At 49.4% G+C, this 23892-nt stretch overlaps 1 protein-coding gene across 12 annotated transcripts in view; it reads left to right on the forward strand.

The window, feature by feature from the left end:
- The window catches only part of LOC113931924 (nitric oxide synthase 1 adaptor protein), a 277773-nt gene that overhangs the window by 202569 nt on the left and 51312 nt on the right, over positions 1 to 23892 (forward strand). For 7 of the 12 annotated variants that reach the window (XR_003522920.2, XM_027610134.2, XM_027610128.2 and 4 more), the window contains one exon: positions 1205 to 1278. Coding sequence is in view for 11 of the 12 variants with exons in the window: in XM_027610134.2 (XP_027465935.1) it covers positions 1205 to 1278 (74 nt within the window). In the remaining variant the exon portion in view is untranslated. The remainder of the gene's footprint in view (positions 1 to 1204; positions 1279 to 23892) is intronic. The other 5 variants (XM_027610140.2, XM_027610137.2, XM_027610129.2 and 2 more) reach the window with 1 other exon arrangement.

Here is a 23892-nt window from a genome sequence, read left to right on the forward strand (position 1 = left end):
TAGTCTCCTTGTGTCTGTGTTTGCTCCAAATGGGCCATTCGTACATTAAAAATCCCACAGGGCAGTGCATTCTAGGAAGGCCGCTTTTGAAAAACTAGTTCTTAAAACAGAGTTTTCTTGTCTGTAAAACAGCATCTGGTGTTAAATGCTTGTAAACCAGTCGAAAATGCACCTCTGTGGGCTGGATTGGGATTGACTCAGACTTTGGGGATGAAATGGCCTGCGTGGGTGGTGCTGTCTGCCAGGTGCGTGTGGGGTTCTGTGTGAGTGAGGCTGATGGACACATGCTGCTTAACGTCTCCAAAGGGCCTGAACAGAGTCTCCCCTGGCCCCTGGTGGAGGCTTGTCTTCCCACCCCGGTGCTTTGGGAGCCTCCACTCTGAGCTCTCTGAGAAACCCACAGAGCGGTAGGCGCTCATGAAACAGTAATTAATCCGACGCACGCTCTCTTGCCTTCACTGTGCTTGATCATCTGTCCTGGAGAGAGGAGTGTGTTCTTCCCCAGTCGTCCTGGACAGCCCTGCCTCTGTGGCAAAGGCCAGTGGAGGGGGCAGGGGTCCCTGTTCCTGCACCTGGCGGGGGGGGGGGTGCTGGGGGGGACCTGGGAGGGTGGGGGCAGCTGCTGTCCTGGTGCTTCCTGAACGCATGGGGGTGCTGCTCACCTCATCAAGCCCTTGGGGTCTCCGGGACTGCCCCTGAACCCTCTGTCCCTGTCCTCATCCCCAAAGGTCTCCTTTGGCATTCACAGTTGGGTTCACAGCCAGCAGGGCTATCCTCTTGGGTAACTACAAATGTACTAGTAACCTCTCCAGGCTTGGGTCTCACCGTCTCCCCTTTAAGGAAAAGAGGGTGGGAGCTGCATTTCCTGTGCTTCTGACAGTTCACAGCTTTGCCTCCTTCTTCCTTGTGGTCTTCCTGCTTCTCCCACTTCTCTGGAGTGATGTGTAGTCTGCTTGAGGTCCTCGGGGGTGGCCTTGGCTCCCCCCTGTCCTCTGCGGCCCGGAGAGATGCTCTTCTTAAAGGTCTTGAAGGAAGCTGCTCAGACCAGACAGGACGTTTCCCACTTGTCCTTTGGAGCACTGAGCTCCAGGCCTCTTAGAAGAAGTCAGGCCAGGAGCTGATGCGTGTGTTTGCATAAGTATTAGTAGCGCACCGTGTGCCCTGGTTCTGTAGCGGAGGACAAGCCTAACTTATTCATTTACAGCTTCTTTTATTGCAGAAAAAGGAGTGGACGTGGGATGAGAGCAAGATGCTGGTGATGCAGGACCCTATCTACAGGTAAGAGTCCTGCCCCCCGCCTGTTGGCCCCTGGAGGTGTCAGGCTGGTGGGGCCAGATAAATTCAGATAAATTTCTACGGCTTTTCCCTTCTGCGACCCATTGTTTCTATACATGTAAGTACAAGAAGCATGTCTACCTTATCTTTAAGCTCGAGAGGAAAATTCTTCTTAGGCTCAATTGCACTATCTAGAAACGACGAAGGATTTCTGCTTGGTGTTTCGTCCGAATCTTTTGGTCGTAATTTGAAACTCTTCCAAGTTGTGCTAGTTTTATCTTCACTGAAATTTTATAGTTGCATATCTCTTCCACCTCTCTGCCCCTTCAGAAACTGAGCGCAGATAAAGGGTTTGTGATCTTCTGGGAAAGCAGAAAGTCACACATATAATCCCTAGAAATTGCTTTCACAACGAGATTGGTAGGATTCCTCTAGAGATTAGACGTGTACTACCTGGGCAGAGGAATACCTGGGAGTCACAATACAGAGCACCAGGGTGCTCCTTGGACCCACCGTGGGACCTCAGTTCACCAATGTTCCTCTGGTGTCGTGGACTCCGCCGACCAAGCCTCACCCACCCCACCCCTACCTCCTTCCTGTTTTTTTCACCGACAGAATGGGTATTAACTCTTCCTTTGGTATTTGGGGGAACCTAGAGCCAAATGACTTGCTTCGGTCGACAAAACGGATAAAGGTTGAGACTCCACTGCCAAGTTGGCAACATGGTGGCCCTGCCTTCTAGTCAAAGAGTGGATGCCTGTGAAATGGAATTTCCATTCATTCAAGGAAATATACGAATGTGAAAACACTCAGGTCAGGTGCTGTGCTGGATGCTATGCATCCAGCTTAGTCAGTGGGTGACTGAAGTGAGTCCGTCACGGTCCCTCATTCTCGGGCAATGTTAGTCTGGAGGGAAGCACATCACTGGGGCACAGGACCTTGTGTCTGACAACATGAGTTTCTTTCTCTGGGTTCCTGTTGTACTTTTAGATGTTTGTGGAAACAAGTGTTCAAGTGTGTTACTGTCACTTAAAGTCTTTTGCTGGTAGACGATGAGGCTCTTGTGGGGGAAGGACTATGCCCACCTCACTTTCGTATTTCTAGCATCAAGCCAGTGTCTGGCCTGGATGCATCATTTAATAATGTGTGATGGGTGGATGGAAAAATGCACTCGACTAATATCTGAAAATTAACTTGAGTGTTATGGTGATTCACAGGAGGGAATAATCACTTTCTACTTGAGTGATAAGGAAAGGCTTCAGGAAACAGATCGCATCAGAACTGGGCTTGCAGGATGTGAATGGATGAGCCCCTCATTTGCCTTTTGTAAAGGGAAGAATTTCTTGGAGTGTTTTTGTTCTTTTTTTTTTTTTTTTCCATAATGATACCGTACACATGCAAAGCCTGTGCTCCTTGTGGATGCTGCTCATGGACTTGAATCAACCTTTCCTGGGTTGAAAGAAAAGGACTTTCCCCAAAGTTTTAACAACATAGCCCAAACAAGCTATCAGTTTTAGTTTTTATAACAACTTTATTTTGAGGTGTAGTTGACCTACAAGAATTGAGCATATTTAACGTGATTACTTTGGTAAATTTTGACCTATGTGTACACTTCTAAAGCCATCACCTCCGTCAAGATGACGAGCATATGTCACCCCCGAGAGTTCCCTTGTGTGCGCACCTGGAACCTTTCTCTCCCGCTCCTTCCCCGCCCCCCCGTCTTGGCCCATCTCCCTCCTTCCTGCCCTCCACATCCCCAGGCAACTACTGATCTCCTTTCTGTTTTTCCACATGAATTTGTGTTTTTTTAAATTTTGTATAGAGTCGTACACTGTATCCTTTTTCTGGGTCTGGCTTCTATCCTTAAGCATAATTATTCTAAGAATCACCTGTCATTGTATGCATCAGTAGCTTATCCCTTTTTATTCCTAAATGGTATTCCACGGTACAAGCCATTCGTACATTGGTGGACATTTTGGTGGTTTCCAGTTTGGGGCTATCAGAACAAAAGCTTACGTGACTGTTCAGTACAAGCGTCTATATGGACATACACTTTCATTTTTCTTGGGTGAACACACAGGAGCAGAATGACTGATTATATGATAGGTTTTTTTTTTTTGGTTGGTTTTTGTTTTTGTTTTAAAATATTTTATTAGAGAGAGTACAAGCAGGGGGAGGGGCAGAGGAAAAGGGAGAAGCAGGCTCCCCACTGAGCAAGAAGCCTGATGTGGGGCTCGATCCCAGGACCCCGAGACCATGACCTGAGCCAAAGGCAGATGCTTAACTGACTGAGCCGGCCACGCACCCCTATTTTTCTTTTTTTCATGAAAGTGCCAAACTTTTCCCAAGTGGTAGAACCGCTAGTGGAGTTTGAGACCTCCAGTTCTTCGTGTCTTTGCCAGCGTCTGGTATTGTTAGGTTGTTTTTTTTTTTTTTAGCTCTTCAAATACATGCATATTAATATCTCACTGGGGGTTTAATTTGCATTTCCTATTGACTAATGACCTTGGCATCTTTTCATCTTATGTGCCATTCCTGTATCTTTTTGTGAAGCATCTGTTCAAATCCTTAGCCCATTTTTCATTGGGTGGTTTTGTTTTCTTACTGAATTTTGAGAGTTCTTTATAAATTTTGAATGTATATCCTTCATCAGGTGTTTGGTTTGCAAATATTTTCTCCAGGTCTGGCTGGGCTTTTCTCTCTCTCTTTAAAGATTTTATTTATTTGAGAGAGAGAGAGAAAGCATGTGTGAGAGAGAGAGAGAGCACAAAAGGGGAGCAGCAGAGGGAGAAGCAGACTCCTGCTGAGCAGGGAGCCCGATGTGGGACTTGATCCTGGGACCCTGGGATTATGACCCAAGCCAAAGGCAGACGCTTCCTCGACTGAGCCACCCAGGCATCCCTCAATTCATTTCTTTAATATGATACGAGGGATGTATCAAAGTTTTTGTTTTTCCTCCTGCAAACAGATATCTCGTTGCTCTGGACTCATTTGTTGAAAAGACTGTTCTTTCCCTGCTGAAGGACCTCTGTTGAAAATCTGTTATCGCTCTCTGTGTTGTTCATTTCGAACTCTTTATTCTGTTCAATCCATCCAGTTGTCTGTCTTGATGCCAGAACCACAGTGTCTTGTTAACTGTGGCTTAACAAAGATTCTTAGAATTGGGCAGTCTATCTTCTAGCTTTTCTTCTTTCTTGAAGATTGCTTTCTTTTTTTTTTTTTTTTTTTAAAGATTTTATTTATTTATTCATGAGAGACAGAGAGAGAGAGAGAGAGAGAGGCAGAGGGAGAAGCAGGCTCCCAAGGAGCAGGGAGCCTGATGTGGGACTCGATCCCAGGACCCTGGGATCATGACCCGAGCCGAAGGCAGACGCTTAACCATCTGAGCCACCCAGGCGCCCGAAGATTGCTTTCAATTAGTACTAGTATGATGTAGCTTTTTCCTTCCCTTCACTTATAAGAAGAAACATGCTTTTTGATGGCGGGTGAAAAACATCAAAGAAATATTACATTTTAAAGTGAATTTAAAAAAAATTTTTTTTTTTAAATTTTAAGGTAGGCTCCATGCCCAACCTGGGGCTTGAACTCACAACTCTGAGATCTATTTGACAACCCTTCTCCCCACCCCCTAGAAAAACAAAACAAAACAAACAAACAAAAAAAAACCTCATCCAGCAGACTTTCTGGTTGTAGGTGTCTCGTGGATATCTTGCTAATCTGTCAGAATTCAGCAGCAGCCTGCATTTACCAACAAAGGTACGAAGTTTTGCCAGTGCTGTCCCAGGCTTCTAGATGCTTCCCCTGCATGTATTAAATTGGGGTGTTTTTGGTCTCTGTACATGGAAATTTGTATGTCTGTGTATTATGAGTCAATGAAAGAAGACTGTATTCTAAACTGTATGTCTCGGGGCGCCTGGGTGGCTCAGTTGGTTAAGCGACTGCCTTCGGCTCGGGTCGTGATCCTGGAGTCCCGGGATCGAGTCCCACATCGGGCTCCCTGCTCAGCAGGGAGTCTGCTTCTCCCTCTGACCCTCTTCCCTCTTGTGCTCTCTCTCTCTCTCATTCTCTCTCTCTCAAATAAATAAATAAAATATTAAAAAAAATAAACCGTATGTCTCATTAAATCGTCAATAAGAACATTTATCATCATGATAATATGGTAACACTCACAAATGAGCTTTTCTTGGGGCCCGTTCTGCCCTTCCGGAACCCGTCTGGCATTGCCGCAGAGTACATAATTGCCAATAGATTTTATGAAACATGATTACTCTGGCATTCGCTTCCAGAAAACTCCTTTGTGGTGCGGTACGTTCTTCCGCTCCAAAAGAAATGCCTTTACCACATCAGTAACGGGATCCTCTTTTATTAGCTCAAATTTTAAATTTAAAGTGTTTGCATCTCTCCCATTGAATAATAGAGTCATGGTTGTTTTTTTTTTTTATTGTGGTGAAATATAAAATTTGCCATTTTAATCATTTTAAGCGTACAAATTAGTGGCACCAATCACACTCACGGTGGTGTGCAGCCGACAACACCTTCCAAAACCTGTTCATTGTTCTAAATAGGAGCTTTGTGCCCATCAGCGAGGACCCCTGTTTCCCTCTCTCCAAACCCCAGGCGACCTCTAAAGTCATGGGATCTTACGAGGTTGAAAGCACTGTGGTGGACATGTGGCCCTGCGCCCCCCCATCGCAGGAGGCTTCTGTCCCCTGTGCTGATTTGCTGGGGCCATGCTCCTCACTGTGTTTATGAGACTTTTGTCCATTGATCCTGGCTCTCTTCTCTGGAGCCACAAATATGTAGATCTTATTTCTCTAAAGCTCCCAAAGCCATTCTTCATTATGTTTTTCCCTAGACTTCCTAATTTCAGAACCCATTATTTCCTCTTAAGATGTATTAGAATTTAATATGGTATCCCAGATGCTGTCTTATCAGCGTCAGATATAGAGACCTAATTTTACCCTCATGATAGGGAGTTTTGCATTTATTTTTAAAGAATGAGATCATACTATATTTTGCTTATTTTTTTAAAAGATTTTATTTATTTATTTGACACAGAGAGAGAGCACAAGCAAGGGGCAGCAGCAGAGGCAGAGGGAGAAGCGGACTCCCCACTGAGCAGGGAGCCCAACGTGGGGCTCGGTTCCAGGGCCCCAGGATCATGACCTGAGCTGAAGGCAGACGCTTAACCGACGGAGCCACCCAGGTGCCCTATATTTTGCTTATTTAACAAACTATGTTAGGTCCTACCTAGGTCATGGTGGATTTATTGTCCAGAATACTTAGGATTATATAATAGCCTTTAAGGCAGATTGTGTGTGTGTGTGTGTGTGTAAAATTGGACTCTTAAACTAATTTTTGGTCACAGATGGACTTAAAGTATTTTGAAAGCAATGAGAACTTTTATCATATATTCACTGTGCTAGGATGTTCAGACTCACACATTTTTAAGAAACAGAATAATCCAGGGGCACCTGGGTGGCTCAGTTGTTAAGCGTCTGCCTTCGGCTCAGGTCACGATCCCAGGGTCCTGCTCCGCGGGAAGCCTGCTTCTCCCTCTCCCACTCCCCCTGCATGTGTTCCTGCTCTTACTATCTGTCTGTCTGTCAAATAAATAAAGAAACAGAATAATCCAGATTTTTTACTCATTCTTCACTTCTGCAGTTTTCGCTATTTTATTTTTCAGCCTACATACAAGAATTTACATAGGTCGTTGTCACATTAGATAGAATTCATTTGAACCCACTGTTCAGAGTGTTTTGAGTTTTTGTGACTCAGGGTTCAGCAGGGAAGCAGGTAACTGTGAGTGTTGAGGCCTAAGGAGATAATCAGACTTGGACCCACACCATGGCCGCAGGAGCTGGGTAGCAGATGATCCAGACAAGACCCGAGCAGAGTCCCTCACCAGCCCTGGTGTGGCTGCTACGCTGGAGGTCACAGGATGCCAGGAGTGTCCGTGCGCCAGAGCAGAATCGCAGACAGGGCAGGTGCAGACAGCCATGGAAGGCTGTCGACTCTTCCAGGATGCTGCCTCCTAGTTGGCCGAGAAGCTTCTGATCGGGAGCCCGGGTTTGAGGTTGTTCAGCAGGCCTGGCAGTTACGAAGGGCAGCCGGATACGGAGCGCACCGGTACCCTGATATCCGGTTCTTCCTGCTCTGGCCAGGGGTGGCCCTTCAGGGCGTGGTCCCTCCTGCTCTATCCCCCATCTCCTAAATCCCACACCGGTTTCTCTCGTGAGCAGTCCTACCCTGCAGCTCTGCAGGGAAGGGAATGCGGAGTTTTAGCTTAGCACAGTGGACCTGGGTAAAGCCATCACACCGGGCTGTGACACCTTAACTGTCCCGCTGAGCTTTCGGTTAAGCGTAACTGTAATAAGAACATTTTTATCCAAGTCCCTGACATGCTAAGGCTGTTGAACAGAACAGGACGAGGCCTGAAAAGTGAAAGCTTCATGTTTAATTTCTCCTTATTTCAGATTTCACTTCCTTGGTTAACATGCTTGTCTTACCCTTTCTGGTTTAATGGGCATGTTTGTTTTTTTTTTTTCTCTCCTTAGGTTAAAAAATAACACTGGAGTAGTTGTACCATTATAGAAGTCACGGTGCTTTTGAAATTCAGTTCCCCCGCCTTGGTTTCTTCTCCGTCTGACTGGGCACTGAAAGAATGATCAGTCCCCCCAGTATTTCTGATTCTAGGGGCCAGACAAGCAAATGAAGATCCTTTTTTTTTTTTTTAAGATTTTATTTATTTATTTGACAGAGAGAGAGACAGCGAGAGAGGGAACACAAGCAGGGGGAGTGGGAGAGGGAGAAGCAGGCTTACCCGCCGAGCAGGGAGCCCGATGCGGGGCTCGATCCCAGGACCCTGGGTTCATGACCTGAGCCGAAGGCAGACGCTTCACGACTGAGCCACCCAGGTGCCCCTGAAAATCCTTCTTTTTAACTAAAGTCAGTGGGTTAATTGACTTGAAGCCCTCAGGAGCCAGGCTGGAAGTTGCTCGCTGGTTTTGAGTGTAAGTGAGCAAACCAGGGAGGGTCCCCATAGGGCGTCCAGCCAGTCCTCAGAAATGTCATTAAATAAAGTGCAAGCAGTTGGTGAGATCAGACATTAGAAGTGCGTTCTGGTTTGGGGCCCTCCACGTTGAGCCATGCTTTGATTTTGAGCAAGTCAGAGATCAATTATTCAGGGCTCGCTGGGGAGGGGAGGCAAGGATGTGTGGAGAACTCTGGTGTGTGTTGTTCGCTGTGCTGGGCTCAGAGGAAAACAGTGGTTAATCAGTCTGGGTCCAGTTGGAAGACAGAACTCACAAGGTGATTTAAACAGAAGAATTATAGAGGCTCCTGGGTGGCTCAGTCGGTTAAGCGACTGCCTTCGGCTCAGGTCATGATCCCGGAGTCCCGGGATCGAGTCCCGCATCGGGCTCCCTGCTCAGCGGGGAGCCTGCTTCTCCTTCTGCCTGCCTGTCTGCCTACTTGTGATCTCTCTGTCAAATAAATAAATAAAATCTTAAAAAAAAAGAATTACAAAGAATCATTTAGCTGTAACAAAACAGTATCTTTAAAATGTAAAGAGCACTCTTGGGGCGCCTGGGTGGTTCAGTCAGTTAAGCATCTTGACTCTTGATTTTGGCTCAGGTCATGATCTCAGGGTCGTGAAATTGAGCCCCACATCGGGCTCTGCACTCAGTGGGGAGTCCGCTTGAGATTCTCTCTCTCTCTTTGCCCCCCCCCATGCATGCTTTCTTTGAAATAGATAGATCTTTTTAAAAAGGTAAAATAAGATTCTCTTTCTCTCTCTGCTCCCCCAACTCTCTCTCTCTCTCTCAAAAAAAAAAAAAAATCTTAACGGCCCTCTAGGGCTGAAAGAGCGCAAGGACAAACCCAGAGGGAGGACCCCTCCCCCAGGCTGGGGTTCATTTTCATTATGGAAGGTGTGTTGCAGCCACTGGACGGCAGAGACCCTCGCTGAGTTGCCAGGAGACTAGGAAGCAACCCTTGGGGGGCCGAGTCCAGAACCACAGCTGGTGGCTGGGTGCACAGAGGGTATTGGGGCATCACTGTGGACAGGGGTTCTGGAACAACCAGTCTTTTCCGGGAGGGCTGTGAGAAGGTGATCACCAGGGATGCAAGGTTACTGAGGGACTGTGGCTGGGACAGAACGTCGCCGGATGTCCTTAAACCGTCACTGTTGAATGGCTCTGTAGCACCTGCAACCAGCAAGAGAAGCCTCTCCGCCTGCAAGTCCTTCACTTGCTCAGAGCAGTATGAGCAGCCTGCTCGCTATAAATCACCTGCTTGCAGGAATTCTGTCCCTTGTCACAGAGCATTATTGAAAGAGCAGGGAATTGGTAATCCGTCCGTGGTTGAGCAAAACCTAGTCTCTACCCTAAAAGCCATCTACAGTCAGATGAGACCTGATCTATGTGACGTCCATCCTAACAGCAACCCCAAGTGGTAGAACTGGTGATTCCCATTCTTAGGATGAACTTGAGCTTCAGACAGATGAGGTAAGTTTCCCATGATCACAAAACTAGTTAATAGTTGGGAGAACTCTTTGACCCCGAGCTTCCGTCTCTTCTGTTTTCTTGCTCTGCTCAGTGGCGTCCATCTTTTAAGACAAACCCATGCGTTTATTTGCCTTCATATTTAATTTTTATCCCTTCAAAATGATATATCAAAATGCAAAACATTTTGCAGGACACAAACTAGTTTTGAAGGTGAAGGAACAGTTTTCTCTCCTGAGGCTTGATAAACCTGCGATATTTGGGAGTTCCTTGGAAAATCAGGGAGTCTTGGAGCATGTTTCCCTTAGTTAACAGACAAGAGTTGAAATGATCTAACGAGACAAAATGGAGGAGACATAAGTACCCCCAGATTCAGGAAGCACATTAAATGACAAGCAAAGTCAATTTTAAAAAGATGGATACTTAAACTCGAGGTTCCCAGTAACGAAACCACAGAATGTGGAAGACACAGATTGTAGAATGGTCTGGAGCGGAAAAATACATTGCTTACAGAGGAACACAGGCTGACAGCAAAACTGGAAGACAGAAGACAGTGGATTATCTTTAAGAATATGGGGAGTCGAGGGGCGCCTGGGTGGCTGAGTTGGTTAAGCATCTGACTCTTGATTTCAGCTCAGGTCAGGATCTCAGGGTCATCAGATTGGGCCCCTCCTCAGACTCTCCACTCAGTGGGGAGTCTGCTTGAAGATTCTGTCTGCACCTCCCCCCACTCGTACTCTTTCAAAGTACATAAATCTTAAAAAAAAGGGGGGGTGGGGGAGTTAAGTGCCAAAGCTTAGAAAATATCCCCTCATACTTTTTATGAAAGTGGGGTAGAAAAAACCCCTAGGCAGCACTTCTAAAGACTTGCAAATAAATGAAAAGAGCACCCACCCTAAAAGAGAGTAAAGGCTGAAGGAAGGCAGGCTTGCAGGCGGTGGGATATATAGTGAGCCCTCCAGGAGCCCTTTCATCAGAGGAGGGGCCGGAGTCTGCCAGTCTCTTGGTAGGGAAAGGGAACCACGGTGCCAGGAATTGGAAATGGGCAGTGGAAATCAACTTTACATTTTTAAAAGAGAGAATGCCCCTACCAAGGCAGAAGGACGAGGTCCCATGGGGATTAAAATAGAAGGTTTTAAGACTATAATTTTTAAACATTATTTTTTAATGGAATCAGATACTACCCTAACCTGTAATACACAGGCAGAATCCCATAATTAGGAGAGAAGATAGAATATGTAGTAATTACTTACACTGTCGTTTTATGGAGCCAAAAAAGCTCTCTGGATTCTTAAAGGTGCCTCTCTCCAACATGCGGCTGTCCCTGCAAAATCAGGTCAAGACCTCCCTGATTGGGACGATTCTACTCTCTAACCTCCCTCCCCTCAAACCTCTGCACGCCCAAGTCCCCACCTCAAACCCCGGCACGAGTTCCCTTTGCTCCATCATCCTGGGAGCATGGCAGGGGGCCCAGGTACCGGAGTCCTAAAGGTTAGAGGAGGAGCAGACCTGGATGCTCATGCACCTGGGTCTCATTTGCCCTCCGTGACGTACAAGGTCATGGTGACTGCGTCTTCCGTATGTTTGTAGGATTGAGCCTCCTCCAGCCTCCCAGCATGTGAGGTTCTTGAGGGGCCTCTGCTGGACTCGGAACCAGAGATTGGGGGCAGCCCGGCTTATAGATCTCTCCCCATCTTCTCCTGTCTTTTCTGAGTCAGCCTGTCTGAGGGATGGGAGTGTCCATCACTGCAGCGAGTCATGTTTCATGTAGAGATCATGCTTTTATTCCCTCCAGTGCCAGAACCTTCCAGGGACAGTGCCTCTTCATACATACGCATCAGTAGGAATTACTCAATTTTACGCATGGAGAAACTTATGAACTAAGAGGGGAAAGAGCGTATCATTCATGCATGCTATCTGGCTTCAGTTTGTTCCGCAGGGCCGCTCTGCAATCCCTCATTTGTCCCTGGTATTAATTCCACTCCATGACAATCCTTCTCACCTACTTCTGCCTGTGGGCTCTGCCCACCCTCCCTCTCCCTAGTTGGCCCCCATCTTCTGCGTCATGGCCCACCATGGCTCTGTGCCCTGCCCTCCTGGGTTCTGGACGTGGCTGCACTTGTGTCTTCACCGTGGGCCGTGGCCAATCCTTCCCCAGCCTCCCCGTCTCTCCCTGTCAATATGTTCTCCCTCCTATCCTGAAATAACCTCCCTCAACCCTGCTGCCCCATGCAAGAGCACGTCTGTCAACCCTTGGCTCCCTCCCGAGGCCCAGTGCCCATCACCCTGCAGTTCCTTGAGGTCTGACTTTGATTTCCAGCGCTTGGCAGAGACCGTGCTGTGTGTGTGCTGGCGCTCGCCCTGCCTCTCCAGACCCTGAGCTTCCTGCTGCCTCCAGGGCCACCCCTCCCCCGCCTTTCCTTTCTCCTCTTATTTCCGAGTCTCTGCCTACCTTTCCTTTGCTTTTAATCTTACATAGTCCTGTGCCTTCTTTATCTGTTCCCATCCTTTATCTTTCCTTGGAAGCAGGTTCTGCACAATCTGCATACCTCCTCGTGGGCTTGATAAAGTCCCTGGAGCTTGGGAAGTCTCAGTATTCACATAGGACATGGGGCGCCTGGGTGGCTCAGTCGGTGAAGCGTCTGCCTTTGGCTCAGGTTGTGATCCCAGAGTCCTGGGACCCCCATCGGGCATCCTCAGGGTCCCTGCTCGGTGGGGGAGCCTGCCTCTCTCTCTCTCCCTCTGCCCCTCTCTCCACTGTGCACTCTCTCTCTCAAATAAAAATAAAATCTTTAAAAAAACACCACCACCACATAGGATGCACCGTGAGTCTCCCTGAGGGACTGCTGACCCATCATTCATGCATGGCCTCGGTGCTCTGTGTCGCAAGCACATGTCCAAGACCCACCTTTTCCTCTGTCCTTCCTCCTCTCCCATCTCTTCCACTCAGAGGTCATGGCGTGCCCCGTGAGGATGCAGAGACAGGTAAGGTATAGCTGGTCTCTGCAGGGTCCCCACAGTGACTGCTGCTTCTTGTGATGGTTTTCAGGAAGTGTTCAGACGGGTATGGGTGAGGCATACGTGTGAAAAGGACCAAATAATACATGCTTGTCACTAAAAATAAAAAAAGTGAAGAAGCTTTAGAAAGGAAAAAGTCAAATGTTCTTCCTTCAACCCCTGTTCCCTCTAGTACTATTCCATATGCAGCTACACAAGCACTCTGATGTCTTTCCAAAATCCGGTTTTATTCTGCAGGTAGTTCTACAGTGAGCCTGTTTTTCTCGCAGTCCTGTATCAAGGACTTCCTGCGACACCCACGCTTATGGTCCTCCCATGAGGGCTCTGACTCCGAGTTCCAGAATGATGCTTGACAGTAGGGCTCTAGAGAAACACCCCCCCACGCAGGGAGACTTGGGGAGGTGGACAGGGGAGAGATCACCCAGTGATCAGGATAAAGGGCAGACTGGACGACAGGCCTGACAGCAGTTGGAAGCATAGACGGGGCTCAGTCTGTGAGCTGTGTTAGGTCTGGACCACTCAGACCAGTGACAGTCTGAATACAGCATAAATAGGGGAGAATCGTCTTATTTGAGGAGGTAGTGGGAGAGGCCCCTCCAGTGACCTTGATTTGCATCTTTGGTGATTTTACATCTGCCTTTTCCAAGGGCTGTCTGCCTCTGGTGGATCCCACTTGATAGATGATTAAACTCAATCATGGTGAGACACCTGGGTGGCTCAGTCCGTTAAGCTTCTGCCTTTGGCTCAGACCATGATCCCAGGGTCCTGAGATTGAGTCCTGCATTGGGCTCCCTGCTCAGCGGGGAGCCTGCTTCTCCCTCTGCCTGCAGCTACCCCTGCTTGTGCTCTCTCTGACAAATAAATAAAACCTTTAAAAATAAATTCAGTCGTGGCAAAGGAGTGGAAAGTTGCATCGTGGTAACTCTAACTGTGAAGGCAGGAACCACACATTTTGTGCACAGCTGCATCCCTGGTGCCTGGAAGGGTCCTTCCTACATAGTAGGTGCTCCGTAAATGCTACGTGACAAAGCTAGGGCAGGCTGGATCCACTCGTTTGTACTAAAATGTTCATTTCAGATGGCCATTAAGCTTCCTTATTTTCTTGGTGGCCTTAGCCTCTGCCCTTCTTGGTGGCCTGAATCGCAAAGCTGGTAGGTAGTGAATAACAGAAACCCGAAGAGCCACCGGCACTATTGAAGTTGGACCTCTGGCTCGGTGTCTCTGTGCCAGGCCTTCGGGGACGTCTTTTACATGAATGATGGAAAAGCCAATTAGGCCAACTTTAGAAAACTTCACATAATTAAACCCTGTCTATCGGGGAGGGACTCGCCCTGTGGAGGAAGAACCAGGGGAGCAGAGAAACCAGGCCTGCTCCCAGTTCTACTTCTAAGCGACTGCTTACTTTGAAATTCCATTCCTGTTTCATTTTCTCCTCCTCACATGCATAAAGGGAATCCAGAAAGGGAATTTGCAGAGCACTGAAGAGGCTCAGATGGGAGAGTGTGGGCAAAGTAAAGCCAGCACTCCTGCCCTTGACTCCTTTCACAGCTACCAGGTAGACACTGGCCCGGGCATCCATGGGATGGTCTTGACCTTTTACATGACACACATATTTCTGGGAATCTGATGAAACTGGATCTTCTCCCTAGAACAGTACATTCACGTACATACTTGCAGAAAAATTTTGAATTTGTGGACACTTTATGCACCGCAGAGTCCTGTGGTTGATCATTTCCAAGGTAAGACCCGCTGGTGCCAATAACTGTTGTAGGTTATCTTTGAATATTTTGCTTCTCAAGCTGGGAAGATTTATTATTGGATGTCCTTCTGTAGGAGGAGAGGGGGAAAAAAATCTACCTTGCTTAATAATTTAGTGTTTGAATGATTAATGGAGTTTATTTTGTCAGCCCAAGGGGCATTTGCATCTTGTTTAAAGGGGCTGCCATCTTCACAACCAACCAGTCTTATATTGGTGGGTTGCAGATCATGTAAAGGGAGAGGATTTACGTACGACAAGCCTTTATGGTACCCTACGTGTTTTGGGATTCACATGGATGTGGGAGAGTTGGTGTAGGGTCTTTGTTTGACCCTGGGATGGAAGGGTCATTGCGTGACCACCCTTCGCCCCAAAGGCAAGTAAAGATTGCTCTTGGTCTGGAGCTGTAGCCCTTGTCTGATGAGCCCTAGTGGTCTCTAGGATTGTAGCTGGACACTGTCCCAGCTCATCCCACAGTGATCACTTGGGCATTCTACACTACACACCAGTCTAGATGCTGTGTGTTGGGCCCTGTCCTTCAATCCTGGCTGGGAAGCCCTCTGGGCTCCCTCTTGCATCTTGGCATGGCTAGGAGGAAGGTGACGCCCAACTGCTAAGAAGGGTACGGCCAGTTGTGAGCCTGGGCTGCTTTTCTGCTAGCACAGACCTCAAACCGTGGAGATGAGGGGGGATGGGAGGTCCAGAGGGCTATGCGTAGAGTTCAGGAAATATGGAATGGGAAAAACTAGGTTGTCTGCGAATCCCCACAGTCTACTGGGAGACCCGGAGAAGCAGCTGTGGGAGAGCTGCAGCCTTCCCACTGTCCGGTGGCAGTCATGATCACACCAGGATTGGTCAGGTCTTCTGGGTTTGGTAACTTGTCTGTCAAGTTCTTGAATAAGAATTCCAAGGTCCAACATCCACCAGGAATCCTTTTCTGCTTTCAACCCCACTCCCAGAGTGGGGATCTGATTTCTGTTTCTTCTTTGGACCGCAAGGCTAGATAGTCCTTAAGTTCATCCTAGTATTGTAGTTATTTCTGTGTCTTCTGGTTTGTAGTAGGAGCTACATCTTACTCATCTTTATGTCCCCTCGACCGCCATCTTGCGCATAATTGTGCTCAATACATATTTATTAAATTGAATTGATTTCTTGTTAAATCTTTGCAAAATTCCCAGGACGTGGGTACATTTATTCTTTGGACTTTTATCTAGGATTGATGGGGTGGGATGGATGGATGAATGGACGAATGAATGAACCAACCAACCTGCAGACGTTTCTTGAGCTCTGAATGCCACCCGTATGTGAAGGTATTTGGGGAAGGGGATAAAAAATGTGAACCTGAACATCAAGAGCATATGTTCTAGTAGAAGATAGTAACCGGCACACAGATGACTGTTCAAAAGGCAGCCTTACAGTTGGGAACACCGAGGAACCAGAAGTCACGTGACCTTGCTCAGCTCCACTCAGGGAGCAAGCCAAACGGGCTGTGGGATTCACCACAAAGCCAAGGCCGCCTTTGAAAATAGACTCTCTCCTTCCTCAAGTTGGCCAGAGATGCCAGCCCTGCCCTCTGTTACTGCTGCACACTTAGCTCTTTGCTGGAGGGGCTGGTCATCTTTTTCTGTGCATTATCTCAGTCTTTGACTTTAGGTCTTGTCCAGTTTGTTGCTGTTTTTACTGATAATTCATAACCATCCGAGGGTGGATGGGAGGAATGAAACCATAAAAAGCAGTGGGTGTGTTCATCTTAGTTTGAATCATGGCCTTAATAAAGGGGTTTTTGGAGGGGAAGAGTAAGAAGAGCCTCAGAAGGTAACCCCTGATGGGTGTCATCTGCACATGAGTTCATGGCTGCCCATTGTCTTCCAGTAGTGCTTAATTCATTGTTAGGGGGTCCTGACTGCCGGAGGTGGGGTAGATTGGGTGCATTTCCTTCCTGGAGGAGCCGTCCAGACAGCGGGCAGCCCTGCCGATCCTTACACCCAAACACGGATGAAAATAGATACGTGCGTGCACACACATGTGGGAATGCCTGTTTGTAAGAAGTTTGGTTTTGGGTTTTTTAATTTTTTTAATATCGAAAGAGCTAAACCCAAATCCCTCCCCATTGCCTTTGTTCACTGATGGGAAGGACAAAGCCCTCGGGGAAACAATTAAGCCTGTCAGATGCCTTAGCTGACACAGAGGCATTTGACAAGCTCTGTGCGAGAGAAGAACTGCAAGTGTTTATAAACCAGGTCCCAGAAAAACCTGTTGCGTCCCTGGCATGGCCTCCCGCCCTTGCCGCACCCCCCCCACTTGAATTTCCGGGACCCCTCCCGCCCCACGGGCCGTCCCCACCAGCATGAATTAGTGCCCATCTCGGCTCTAAGGAGACTGCCGCGGACTTTTTCTGGCCGCACGTTCTGGCCGCACGTGCTTTCCTTTGGATCTATGTCACGTCTGTGGGAGGTGTCCTCACCCTGCGGAAAGGGAAGGAATTAACCGACAGGTAAAGTGCAGGTGGGAGCTGTTAAAACAGCCTGTGCTTTAACCAGGACGCTTGACTAAAAAACTCTTCCTGAGCTCTTGCCTCAGCCAGAGCCGACTCCTACGCACAAGATCAGGACGGCCGCCAGGATGCCCTGCCACAGAAGGAGAGGGCAACAAGCCGGGGCAGGCCCAGCCCACCTCCGGCTGCTTCGGAGTTAGTGCCCTCGTGACTCTGTCCCCAGGCCAGCTCTGCACCCAGACCCCGTCCCTGGCCGTCTTGGTTGTATCTTCAGACCTCAATTTCCCTCTCCTTGCCCCTGGATCTTGAGGCTATTTCTGTTTTGTTTCTTCTTTTTTTAGCTTATAAATAGGCCCAGGTTTTGCCATCCAAAAGAGAAAAGGCGCTCCCAGAACCTACCTTCTTATCTCGTCCCTTCCCTGCCAGATTCTTCAGGGTAATTGCTCTTGTGGTGTGTATTTCCAAAACCCCTGCTCATTGCTCAGCTCATTATATTTGGGCTCTGCACCAAGCCTGCCCTCCCTGTGGTCGCCGGGGATGTCTGAGTTGCTAATCCCTGGCTCGCCCTGCAGCCTCATCCCCTTCGATCTCTCTGGAGCACTGAAGGCCGTGCACCTTCCCTCCTTCTGGAGACTCTCCTCCCGCACTTCCGTGGTGGTTTCTTGTGTTCCTTCTCTTATCTCCTGGTCTTTTCCTTTTTTTTGGATGACTCCAAAAAAGTTCTGCCCTTTGTTTCAATCAACTATTAACAGGGTTCTCAGTGAGCCCTCTTCCTTCTCTACTTGCTGCTTGGGGGGATCTTCTGTTTCCCATGGCTGGAGTTGCCCTCTGCGTCCTGGTGGCTCCTCAGTCTGGGCCTCTCTCGCAATCCCTTCTTTCTACTTGTCTCACATGCAGGGCCCTCTGAGTACTTTGGTCACCCCTCAGCGTTGACATGTGCAGAACCCACACCGCTTCCCTGTGCCCTCAGCTTCTGTGTCCCATGATCTGGTTAGTGTTTAGTCCACCCTCAGGATGCTCTCCCTCCCCCTCCTCGTCCTCACGTCCAGAGAAATGGCTCTGGAATCCATGTCCTGCTACGCGTCATCACTGCTGCTGCCTTAGACCTTCAGCTTTCCTTGCCTGGACTTCGGGCCCACCGGGCTGGTTGCACAGACCGTGCACTGCCCAGGTCCAGGCTGTGTCAATCCCCCTGCCCTGTGCTTGGCACCTGACTCACCCAGTCTAGCTCTCGTGACTGTTTGTATGTCTGTGGATGAGAAAACGAAAACTTGACCATTAGAAGACTCACCCAGTGCCTCACAGTTGGAAGCAGCAAGACTGAGATTGGAGTCCAGCTCTCTTGCCAGGCAAGCCCCCAATCCAGATTCTTCCTCTTCCCCCACAGCTTCCATATTGTAGTAGCCTCTCTTTGGCTTCCCTTCTTCTGCTCATGTCTCCGGCAGTCCATCCGGCTACCACCATGACTACCAACTCTGTCACTCCCCTGCGTAGGTCCCCGTCAGTGCCATGAGCACACAAAGGGACAGCTGGGCTGTGTGCAGCAGGCCCTGTCCTCCCTCTGCTCTCGTCTCCTGCTGGTCCCTTGCATGTGCTGGGTTCCTGGTGCCAGAGCACACTGGGTTATTTCATGACTGTGCCCCCATTTTTTTTTTTAAGAGAGAGAGCATGTGTATGAGTTGGGGGGGGTGCAGAGGGTGAAGAAAAGGGAGAATCCCAAGCAGGCTTCCACGCTCAGTGCAGAGCCTGACGCGGGGTTCAGTCACGACCTGAGCCGAAACAAGAGTCGGATGCTTAACTGACTGAGCCACCAGGGTGCCCCCCCTTTTCCTTTGACTCCATGACTTTCTCTATGCAGTTTCCCTTACAAGGAATGTTCTCCCTTCCTCCGTATGACGGCTAGCTTTCCTTTGCTCGTCCAGATCTGCTCCCCACCAGGCTAAGTGCCTGCAGGCTGGCCGCTGGGTTCTATCAGTGGGCTGCCTCCCCGTCATGAGGGCCCCTGCCAGGTGGCACACGGTTCTCTCTCTGGGTTCTGGCAGCCACAGGCCTTGGGGGCTCCCTTGCTGTTCTCTGCTCTCCCTGCACTCTGCCCTCACCTTTGTAAATAGTCCCCTAGTAAACTCACCTTGGATGACCTCCATTATCTGTTTCATGCCAGGCCCCAGCCTGAAGCATTCCCCTCCGTAATCCCTGTTACCTCCCACCTACTCAAGATGCTGCTCGGACAGCAGCTCCCCCATGTGCCTTTCCCAAGAGCAAGCGGCCTCTGCCTCCCACACGTCCTCGGGGCCCTGCTCCATGGTCTGTGCTCGCCCCACTACGGAGCACTGTGAGCTTCTCAAGGACAGGCTCTGGACCGGGCTCCGTGCTGCCTCCGGAGACCATCTGCTGTGGGGCCAGGGAGGGAGCAGGTAGAGTAAGACATGCATTTCTTAGAATAAAGTTATGCCAAACCACCCCCAGGGCACGATACTCCCTCAGCAGCTGCTCTTGGGTAGTGGGGGGACAGCGGAGAAGAGAGAGCTTGTGGCATTATGGCAGGAAGAAAAGAATTCTCAAGCCAGGACAGTCTTACTTCACAACCTTCTCCCATCCCCCCACCCCTGGTACCTGGCTTCCTCAAGCCTTCCAACCCACCCCTTCCCCAGACTTCCAAAGTGAAAACAGAAGAACATTGAAAAGTGACTGGGAATTGAAATGAGGATGTGTCTGTTCCCCCCCCCCCATTTTGTTCTAAGATCTGTTTGTGGCTTGGAAGTAAAGATACATGGTTCTGTATAATTAAAAAAAAGGCGGGGGCACCTGGGTGGCTCAGCCGTTAAGCGTCTGCCTTCGGCTCAGGTCATGATCCCGGGGTCCTGGGATCGAGTCCCGCATCGGGCTCCCTGCTCGGCGGGAAGCCTGCTTCTCCCTCTCCCTCTCCCACGCCCCCTGCTTGTGTTCCCTCTCTCGCTGTGTCTCTCTCTGTCAAATAAATAAAATCTTAAAAAAAAAAGAAAAAAACCCAAAACCATGAGATCCTGATTGAGAGGGAGCTGTCCCAGGACAGATAGTCCTGCGGTGTGTGTGAGGGGTAGGGGTGTTGACCCCGGCCCCGGCACCACCTTCTTCTGTCCTCGAGTCCTGAGAGGAAGTGCCTTCAAGTGAGCTGTGATTCAGACCTTCTCTGATGCAGGATCGGGAAGCGGGTCCGAGCAATCAGAGAAAGAAAAGTACCTGGTCATGCCAGCCAGGCACTCTGAGCCCTGGGAAGGGGAGTGGGTGCCCTCTCCTCAATTCCTGTCGGGCCCACGGGGATTCCCATGTGCTGAGCACGTGATGGGGGAGGTGGATTAAAGCAGAGGACGGAGTGTGTCATGGGATGAATCCCAGGAAGCTCCAGGTGGGTCATTTGAGGACTGAATGCCTTTGGAAAAACTAGGGTGAGCGTTTATGGTATTCCTGGGTTGGTCTATTTGGAGAAACTTGGGTGGAAGGTGGGCAGTCGGGGATAGCAAAGAAACCAAGCACCTCTCCCCCAAGTGTCCACTGAAAATCTTACCCATGTGAGGATGAATTTATAGGCAACCAGAGAGAACCCATGTAGGCATCAAGGGCTTGAGAAAATAACTGGAGTAAGGAAATTCGGAGTTTCTAGGTGGCTTCAGTGCACCATACCGCCGCCTTCTAGCTGGGTAGAAAGAGAATGATAATAACAGTCTAACATTGAGCTGATATTTGATGGTTCCCAATCAGCTCTGTGGGCAAGCAGGTCACGTAGACGTGAGGAGCCTAGCTAAGATGGCTGGAGTCCAGATTCTGGCTCGGAGACCGTCGTGGGTCGAATTGTGTCCCCTCAGAAAGAGAAGTCCGGGTCGTCACCCTTGATACCCGTGACCGTGCCCTTGTTTGGCAGGAGGGACTTGGCAGATGTGATTGAGTTAAGGTGAGGTTGTCGTGGGTGGACTAGGGCACCAAGTCTACTGACCGGTGTCCTTGTAAGAAGAGGGAGATTTGGAGAAAGACACGGGACGCACAAAGAAGGTGGCCACATGTGAAGCTTAGAGGCAGCAGATGGGGAACCCCAGATAGAAAGCCAGGGAGCACCCAGGATCCCTGGCAGCTGCCGGAAGCTGAGGGGGGGGGGGGGGGCATGGAAGGGACCCTTTCTCGGAGCTTCTAGAAGGAACTACCTCGGCCAACACCTTGATTTCTGATCCCTGGCCACCCAAACTATGAGAGATTAAATTTTAGTTTTTCAAGCCATCCATGTGCTAATTTATTACGGCAGCCCCAGGAAACAAATACAGGTGCCTACTAGCTGGCTGTGTGACCTTGAGAAAGTTGGGCAAGCCTTCTGTTCCCTCCTCTCTAAAAGGGGGGTAGTAATAGATGTTGTGGAGGGTTCAGTGACTTTTTACATACCAAGTGATTAGAGCACTGCCTGGCACATGGGGGGCACACAGCGGATTAGCAAATACTCTGATCAATTTAGTCAAGATTTTTGAGCCAGGCATTGTGCATAAAGCCTTTCATTTGATTCGCGTGACGATCTTGTGAGCCTCTTCTTGTGCCATTTCACAATTGAGGGAACTATGAGCTGGAGTCTTTTTTATATTTTTTAAAGATTTGTTATGTTTTCATTTGAGAGAGAGAGAGCACAAGCATGGGGAGAGGCAGAGGCAGAAGCAGGCTCCCTGCTGACCTGGGAGCCTGATGTGAACGAGGCTCAATCATGACCTGAGCAGACGGCAGACACCCAGCCATCTGAGTAACGCAGGCTCCCCTGTTGAGTTGGGGTCTCAAGTGGCTTTGAGTAGCCTCCACTGAGGCTTTGTGGCTCTGTTCTGTCAGTCTTGTTGTTCCAGGAAGATCACGGGGACCTCAAGGTGCACAGGGACATGGGGGAAGGAAGGGTGTGAACTTCTGATTATGATCTGTTTTGCATTACGAAGACCTTCGCCTAACCCATCTACACATGCTGCTTGGAGAAGAGGAGTGTTCCCTGTCTCAAAAGCAAGAGGATCAGCTGTTCGTGGGGAAGGAAAGGAAGACAGCTTTGTACGTGAGGCTCCCCCAACACACCCCAGGTGAAGGAGCTCCCCCTTTCACTCTGCTCTCTGGCTCTGGAAGGAGAGTGGTGTCTCTGAGCAGGAGTCTTCGGGAAGCCCAAACGTCCTCAGAGGTGTGGGAAGGATGAGCTGACCCTCAAAAGACACAAACATTGGAAGGCGTAAGCCCAGCTAACAGATTCAGGAACAGAGGAGCAAGAATGGGCAGCCCGTGTAAAGCTTGGTGTTTGAACACCGAAAGCAGGTGGTAGCTGTTTGGGAGAAGTCACCAGCGTTGGAGAGAAGTTAGCCTTGAAGCCTAGGAAGGGATTTTTCCCGAGGGACGCTGGCCTGTTTTTTGCCTGCCTGTCAAGTACCGGACGAGAGGAAATGAGCTTATCACAGCGCTCGGTGTTTGGAAAGTGCTATTGGACGGTTTGTGGTTGACTCAAGTAAAGCAGGGGAGACTCGAGGGGGACATCAGAAAGAGCTTCACAGGACAGCTGTGAAATGGGCAGATTCGTTAACTGCTGCTTGGGCCTTGGGGCTGCCTTCACTCGACTTTCAGAAGAGAAATGTGGCTTTGCCTGACTCGCGTTAGATTTCAGAACTCAGCTGATGGCTCATCTCTTACCCTAGGTACGCTGTAGAGTAATAATTTGGACATTTGTATACCTTTCTACCTTGAAGAAACCTTCAAAATGGCTGCAGGGTTTGCGTTTCTCTGCCTGTAGTTGAGCAGTTGGGCTCCCCCAGAGCCTCTGGCGTCCCCCCAGAGCCCACTGTTGGGGTGCAGGTCTGCGAAGACACAAGGAGCGCGATGGGTCCCAGCACCGGGGATGGCTGTTCAGTAGGCAGACCAGTTCCACGAGCGACTGTGGGGACCAGCTCATGAGCTCATCACCATCCCCTCATGCCAGAGAGCAGGCTGAGGACGCATCGGAGGGAAGCAGGCCTCACGTCAAGAACGGCTAAAATGAGGGACTGAGAAGACAGAAATGGAAGGCACTTGTAATAGAAGAAAACCAGCCGAAGTGATAAAGAGCCCTGGGAATACAGCGGGAGGAAAAGATAATCAGACCAAAGCAGTAATAAGAGAGAAAAATGATCACCGTGAAGGTCAGTTTTATCTAAAGATTCAATTAAAACTAAGAGGCATGGAAAAAGTGTGACGAGCAGGGACAGGAGTGTGGGCGCGTGTGCACGCGGCAGGGCTGGCGGGCAGAGAAAGACACACCAGTCCTCGGGCGACACACGGGGGCGGGAGCAGGGCGCCCCAGGACCCGTGTGCTTTTTTAAGGAGCGCTTGAAAGGGCAAGGACTGCTGTATACTCGTGTGCTTCTGTGAGCAAAGCACTGGGGGCTCCCTCCAAAGACCGCCTCTCCTGAAACTGCCCCCAGGCCCTCGGAGGCTGACACATTCATTTGGGGGTGGGTGGCTGGGCTGCCTGGGGGCGTCCTTGCTCCCGCGGGTGGGCGGGAGTCACGCAGGATTTTCCCAGGACCTTCCCAGGACTGTGCTGTCCTTGGCTGGTCTGACACAGCAGGGCGGTTCTGGTGTCTGTCTCCTGCACTTTTCACCTGTGCTTTGTTCTTTCCCAGAGGTTTGGCCTTGAGAAGACCCCACTGGGGGCACCTGGCTGGCTCAGTCGGTGGAGCATGCAACTCTTGATCCTGGGGTTGTAGGTTCGAGCCCCACATTCGGTGTGGAGATGACTCAAAAATAAAATCTTAAAAAAAAAAATCCCATTGGGTTTTGTCTCTGCCATCTGCAAGTTACTCGGTAGCTTGTCTTTCCAGTCACAGCGCATT

Source organism: Zalophus californianus, chromosome 10, assembly GCF_009762305.2.
Source record: "Zalophus californianus isolate mZalCal1 chromosome 10, mZalCal1.pri.v2, whole genome shotgun sequence".
Taxonomy (NCBI): domain Eukaryota; kingdom Metazoa; phylum Chordata; class Mammalia; order Carnivora; family Otariidae; genus Zalophus; species Zalophus californianus.